Below are 7,112 nucleotides of genomic sequence, written 5' to 3'. Positions count from 1 at the left end.
CACTCTAATATCTATCTTAGCAAAATATGAGCAAGCCTCATGCCAACAATTAAATTGAGAGAAAACTTCACTATTCTTCAGTAAAAATACACCCCAAGAAGTTCAAGACGTCAAATTTCGCTTTGGAGTAGACATTATAAAGCAACATGAAAAGTATTTGGGGCTCCCGTCTCTCGTCAGTAAGGATAAGTGCAATACTTTCCATCAGTTGATTGAATGTCTGGATGACAAATTGTAGGGGTGGAAAGAAAAATTATTGTCAAATGCGGGAAAGGAGATTCTTATCAAGATTGTGGCACAAGCCGTCCCAACATATACCATAAGTGTCTTTACGCTACCTAATATTCTTTGTGAGGAGATAACTAGTTTGGTTCGAAAGTTTTGGTGGGGTTAAACAAATGAGAAGAACAAGATGGCTTTGCTAAGTTGGGATAAAATGTGTAAGCCTAAGGAGGAAGGAGGGCTTGGTTTTTGGGACCTAAAGGCGTTCAATCTAGCTCTATTGGCGAAGACTACATATATGTACAAATTCTTTAGTTCATCGAGTACTCAAGGCAAGGTATTTCCCTAATGGTGATTTTCTATCTGCGGCGATAAGAAATAACCCATCATAATGGCAGCCCAGTCCATTGTCCGACAAGGAACTTGGTGGCAAGTTGGCAATGGCCGTGCTATTGAGATTTGCAAGGACATATGGTTACATGAACCCTCAACCTTTCGTCTTACCTCCCAAGCTATTGTTGTACCTTCTGATGCTAAGGTCTCCTTGCTTATTGACCCACATATAGCAGCTTGGAGGACTGACACGGTTCAACAATTCTTTTCTCCTGATGATGCAGTAGCTATTTTGAGTATCCCACTCAGCTATCGATTACCCATGGATCGCTTGGTCTGGGCATATACACCTAGGGGAGTATTTACAGTTCGAAGTGTGTATAAGGTGGCTTTGTCTTCATGCAACAATGGCCTTCATGGAGTTTGTGGACTTCATTTGGCACCTCAAATTCGGGCAGAAAATTGATGCTAAACAGCTGGGATTGATTATTATAGTGACATTGTGTCTTTGGTTCAGTCGAAATGGGGTGAGGCAGGACAGAGCTAGATCTTTAGCAACGACGATTTTGCGGAATGCTCGACATCTTTAGGAGGAATTCCAAACAGCCAATTTGATTATATCTCATTGGTTGATGAAGGATGTAGTGTAGTGGTTATCTCCGACTGGGCCTTATTTCAAGCTTAACGTGGATGGGGCGACTTTCTCTATTCACTAGTCTGTTGGTATAGGAGCTGTTGTACGTGATCATGCAGGAAAGTGGAGGCCGCTTTGAGCAAGAAGCTGTGTGGTCCCTTAGGTCCTATGGAGATTGAGGCAAAGGCGTTAGAGGAAGGAGTTAATTTTGCTTGGGACGTTGGCATTAGAGATTTGGTGGTGGAGAGTGATTCATAGGCTGTTATCGACGCTTTAAAAGGCAATGGTATAGCACCAATGTGTATTGCAAATATCACTGAGGGGACATGGCTTAAGCTGCTAGAGTTCAAGCATACAATTATTTCCCACGTTAAAAGGCATGGCAATTGCCCAGCACACATCTTGGCACAATATGTTAAGTATATTGATGATTATGTAATATAGAAAGAGGAAAATCCCTTTATGATCAAGTTTGTTTTGGCTCAAGATATATTGAATTTATCTTCTTCTTAATAAAGTTACAATATTCTTATATATAAAAAATTAAATAAATAAATAAAAACTCTCGCTAATTCCTTATAACCCTTTCCACAGTTCCTTGGGAAAGCTGAAATCTTTTATAACATCAAACTCAAAGCTTTAATTTTCTCAAAAAAAAAAAAAAAAAAAAAAAAAAAAAAAAAAAAAAAAAAAAAAAAAAAACTCATAGCTTCAAAATGCCATGAATTGTACATCCCGCTAACCTTAATTTAGGAATCAACTATTAATTGCTTTTAACATTTACTCGATTACATCAATGAAATAGTACAAAATTACAAGAAGAAAAATTTCCACATAATGAGAGTAGAACCACTCCTTAAACTCGAAGCTATGGGTGTTAATTAGATTGGATAATAATGGATGAACCTGTTGAACATCTGAAAGCATTCCCTACGCTTGTACTCTTGTGGTGAGTGACCAGCTCCCTAAACAAACGATAAGAAAATGGTTATGACATATCTTTAGCCCTAATTATTGATCCACAAAATTTTGCTTTAAATATGTTTGGAGTTATCTTTTTCTAATTTATTACCCGATAACTAAAATTACATATAAATGGTTTCTTTAATTAATAAATAGTAGGTTGGAATAGGATAATTTCAAACATGTTTCCAGCCAAGCTTTTTCCATTATGCTCATCAATAATTATGAAACTATTTTATTATCAATTTTTTAAACTTACCTTAACAGATGCATAGGTCAAGCGGTATCCATTAGTAGAATACTTGATTGTGTATCTGCTTTGAACAAATGATAAAAATTATTAATATGTGATATTCATGATTTGAAAAAGCTAATCCTGCTACATCTAAAAGGTTAAAGAACTTACCCTGCAACTTGACCATCCACTAGCCACTGTCGCCAATCATTAACAATGGTCAAATTTAGCACCTTGATCCATTGTTGCGTTCCAATGTTTGGGATTATTAGGTCATGGTCACCACTGCGGGAAAAAAGAAGCAAAACCATATCGTTCAGCAAAATTATGAACTTATTGCTTTAAAGAAAATGTAATCCTCAATTATATACCAATTCTATACATAAGATATAATTCCATGGCAAATATGGATGTTTAGGGCCAAAGCCTAATTTGTTGTTGAAAAAACACAAGCACCATTTACTACACACTTGTTGTTCTATACAATTTTACACATAAAAAAGCAACCGAATTTGTGACTTGAGCTTTGAGCTGCGATTTCAGTAGCTTTTTGGTGTGTGTGTGTGTAGAATTGTGTAAAATAACTTGTGTGAAAAAAAATTTAACTTTTAATTATAACGGGTCCAAGAAAAGAGGAAGAATTTTGATGCAGTGAGTTGTAAGGAATATACTTGTATATTAGAACTTGTAAGCCCAATTTGCTGAGATTTTTATGATAATCAAGGACACTGGTGACGTCATATGTGAATGATAAGCTCTTGTTGCATCTCTTCCAGTCATTTATTGTTCCCTGATTGCAATCACAGAGACGTGTTTAGCACTTAGCACCATCATGTTATAATATTACCACCATTACTAATGTTATAGGAGTCCAGTACCTCTCTGACATGAAGGGCTTCTCGGACAGTTTTTTCATTGGCCCAAATGTAAGAAAGTGCATAACCAAAGGTCTGCAAAAAGTGGATCAATTTCATTATAAACATTTTTACACTACAAGCTATAAATTTGTTTTTAGAGAGAGAGAGAGAAAGATTTACATGGCAAAAATATTCTGGGTCAGAATTTAAGGTGAGGCCATCAGAGTCTTCCTCAAGGGCTCTTCTAAGAGATTCTCCATATGGATGTGGAGATGTCCAGGTGCACTTAGGCTCCAGAATATGGTTTTTGTTTATGTCTTTAGTGCACTGAAAATTCAGGGAATTATTCTCTGTTGGTGTTAGGTTTCCAAATATCCATACAAAGAAATATGTGTTTTAAGAAGAGTTAGTAGTCTCTTACATGCTTCATTAATTGAAGATCCTCGTAGCATTGTGATTGCGATGTGGTAACTTGAGTGTAACTACCGTTGCAACTTTCTTTTGCTGCCTGTAAAAGCATACACTACTTTCAATTTCATGATGTCAAGCTAAACGAAACCATAGCTTGTATTTACAGAGGTCAGTTTCTTAGGCACTTTATAGTAGTTTTTTCAATTAAATTCAATCATGCGGTTATATTGACCAATAAGTCATAGTTGAATTTAACTAATGAAAATAAGGTACAACTCCTAATAAAGTCTACCTAAGTTTTACCCTAATAGAAATAGAACTCCCATAAAAAGCAGAACACATAACGAGATTAAAAATTACAAATGAACATGTTGAATTACCTCATAGAGTTCATCTGATACAAGCCCCATTCGATGAGCATATATTATCTTTGAATTGTCATTAATGTCCGCATCAGTCCGAGGGCACCCAAGAATATATCCCTGAAACCATTTCAAACAAAGAGTTTTTCAACTCATAATTCTCGAAATCCATAGCCTAATTTATCAATGTGTTGAAGTAACTTTATGAGCTAATTGAGTCATTCAAGTCCTGCAATTCGAACAATTACCTTGAGATTCAGGCGTGGTACGGCTCCAACTTTATTATCTGTAATATTTTTAGCCAATTTAAAAAAAAAAAAACGAGTCACTTCTATTTGAAAGTTTGTTTCAAGTTAAAACTCAAATTTACTTTTTAAGAGCAAAATCATAAAGTTAATTACCATCAGTTATATGTTTAACAACAATTGTGCCAGATATGCCTGAATAAGAATCAGCTCCAATAAATAATTCATTTAGCAGGTATTCTGGGTATTCTTCAGTCAACCACTGCATTTACAACAGCAGCAAAAATTACAAGTGAAAAAAAAAACTTCCATGCCAACATTTTCGACTTCAATTATATTGTTTGGAACCAACAAACAATATTTGACTTATAAGTACGATACAACATTTTTCATTACTTTTTATACAACTGTTCATTAATAGTAAAATTGGTGCTAGTTGTTGATCCGTGTAAACATGATGCTATTCCAATCATAACCTATCACCTTATTAACATTGTGTCTTGAATTAAGTTGTAGCTCTAGCAGAACTCAGATATAAATACCCAGAAGTACTTTGTAAGCACTACTTTTTGTTATTACCATTGGCAAAGATTATTTTATCACAATTTAACTGTGGGGATATGAGTCAAGAGATCTAATAATTAGCTGCTAATGCTCTAATTGTTTCTGTCAATGTAATAAGCTAAGAGCGTTATTCACCTTCCTTAAGAAAGTATAAACTTGTGCTGCTGTTTTTGTGTCTGAGACAGCGTAAGCTTCGGCACTTGTTGCGTAGGAGAAACCAGTGCCAACAGGTGCATCTACAAATAAAATGTTGGCGTCCTGGGAAATGATTCACCAACATTCAATAACATCACCATAACACATCAAATTAGATGTAGCTCATGTGGAAATTGAGTACTAGTATTAGATAAAACGCGTGGTGTACTAACCTTTGTCCATGAGTATGGATAATAATATGTTTTTGGCGTACCCCCTGTGTAGTGTGTCATATTGAAAGCTAATGGACCTACAAGTAAAGTTACACGATTTAATTAACGATATGGGGTAATAAACATAACCCGAAAGGATACACACAATTTTTGAACTAAAACTGTGACTTGAAGTCATTGTTTCAGTTCAAAAATCGTGTGTATTTAACAATTTGTGTAATAAACACAACCCAAAAATAATATTTCTAAAGAAGAAACATTTATAATTTTACAAGTATTTGTTTTAGCTTTTTTTTTTTTTCTTTTTTTTTTTTTTTACTGTATTGTGGAGTTCATCCACCAACATGGAGAATCCCCTTTTCCATTTCGCCAAAACCCAGTACAATTCAAGAAAGAAGATAGATGAACTTGCTGAACTTTTGGTAGAATAAGATAGTACGTATTGGATGGATCGAATGGTGGAATTTGATTCATGAGAGTAGGGTTAATGGTCAGATTGATGCTTAAAGATCAACCTATCGGTCAAATTATTTGACATGTTAAAGTATTTCAAAAATTTGGTGGATTTGGACTGTGGCTGCTTGAGGCAAAATTAAGTATAACATGTTTGAAAATGATCTAATATCATATCATTTAAAAGTTTAAGTGATCTAGTATTAGCTATGTTGTTAAATAGATAAATTGTTCGTCCAATGCCTCTATGCACTCAACCAAATGAGAGGTTGGCATGTGATCAACTTAGGAAATGTACGGTGTCCTATCGTGTTTTCTATAATAGATGCAAAACCCAGTGAATACTTTGTATTTTAAGTGAAAATAGAAGGATCCTATATCCAAAATTAGATCTATGAGGTGATATAAGAAAAAGGGAAAAAAAAAAAAAAAAGATTTCCATTTAATCCTAAAAAATGAACCGTTTAATAAAGTTCCACGTGGGTCCGCATAGATTGCTCAATATTGAATCTAATAAGTTTTATGAAACAAAAAATATTATCTAATACTCTCAAAATACACTGACGTGATACTTACTCTTCTCATATAAAAAATAAATTTTACCATAAATTTAATTAGTCAAACTTATTATTTTGCGAGAAAAATGAGTAACACGCCACTAAAATACAAATATTGAAAAACTTAAACATATTTTTCTGTTAAGCATACCAATCTCGTAGATGAGACCATTGAAAACAGAGCAACCAGGGCCGCCGCTATACCAAAGCAAAACAGGATCCTCTTTGGGGCTTCCCTCTGATTCGATGAAATAGTAAAACATCTCAGCTTTATCTACAGTCACGTACCTGAAAATCAATAAAAAAGAAACAGTGTAATGAAATTGGTATAGATTTTAGGAAGGTAAATGCAACACAACACCAACAAAATCTACCCCCATAAGAACATACCCAGTATAGAGTTTAAAAGGAAGGTCACCATCGAATCCCGGAATCGAGGTAACGAGTGTGCCAGAGAAAGCCACATTAGCTGAGAAAAGCAGTAGAAGAAGCGAATGGAAACACACTTTGTTTGCATAATTTCCTGAGCTAAATACCATTGTTTAATGGTTGTCTCTATGTTTCTAAAACCCAAAGTCTGTTTCTAATCTAAAATTATGTGGCTACGATGACAATGTTTAAGCATAGAGACCAAAATAGTTCACATTTATTATGGTTTTCGGTCAAAGCCAAAGCAATTCTACGACTATTTTTCTAGATGTAGTCAATAACTAAAAATAGGAGAAGATAGAAAAGAATTGTTGTTGTGGGTTTATGGGATTTGAAGTACGGTTGACAAGGAAGCATAGGGGAAAATCTAACCAAATGGGTTGAACATTTGTTAGACAAATTGTGTGTAATAGTATACTATCTTTTTTTATTTTTTTTTTAATAATATATATATATATAAAAAAGATAATAGACTAATA

General features: G+C 34.4%; 1 protein-coding gene across 1 annotated transcript; it reads right to left on the bottom strand.

The window, feature by feature from the left end:
• Positions 1 to 1,928: 1,928 nt before the first annotated feature.
• On the bottom strand, positions 1,929 to 6,885 carry LOC142642068 (serine carboxypeptidase-like 17). The gene is made up of 14 exons (XM_075816419.1): positions 6,595 to 6,885; positions 6,356 to 6,492; positions 5,195 to 5,271; positions 4,962 to 5,084; positions 4,419 to 4,524; positions 4,266 to 4,303; positions 4,036 to 4,137; positions 3,666 to 3,752; positions 3,425 to 3,571; positions 3,266 to 3,337; positions 3,059 to 3,177; positions 2,559 to 2,672; positions 2,412 to 2,466; positions 1,929 to 2,154 (listed from the first exon to the last, which is right to left on the bottom strand). The coding sequence occupies exons 1-14, from the start codon at positions 6,741 to 6,743 to the stop codon at positions 2,071 to 2,073; spliced, it is 1,410 nt and encodes a 469-aa protein (XP_075672534.1). The 5' UTR covers positions 6,744 to 6,885; the 3' UTR covers positions 1,929 to 2,070.
• Positions 6,886 to 7,112: the final 227 nt, after the last annotated feature.

The sequence above is a fragment of the Castanea sativa genome, chromosome 7, assembly GCF_040712315.1.
Source record: "Castanea sativa cultivar Marrone di Chiusa Pesio chromosome 7, ASM4071231v1".
Lineage (NCBI taxonomy): Eukaryota > Viridiplantae > Streptophyta > Magnoliopsida > Fagales > Fagaceae > Castanea > Castanea sativa.
This window is presented reverse-complemented; position numbering and strand designations above follow the sequence as displayed.

Coding starts and splice junctions, on each gene's coding strand:
- LOC142642068 (XM_075816419.1), bottom strand. CDS start 6,743: ATGGTATTTAGCTCAGGAAATTATGCAAACAAAGTGTGTTTCCATTCG. Junction 2,673..3,058: donor TTACAAGTTCTAATATACAA/GTATATTCCTTA, acceptor TTTTTCCCGCAG/TGGTGACCATGACCTAATAA. Junction 2,155..2,411: donor TGACCTATGCATCTGTTAAG/GTAAGTTTAAAA, acceptor TCGTTTGTTTAG/GGAGCTGGTCACTCACCACA.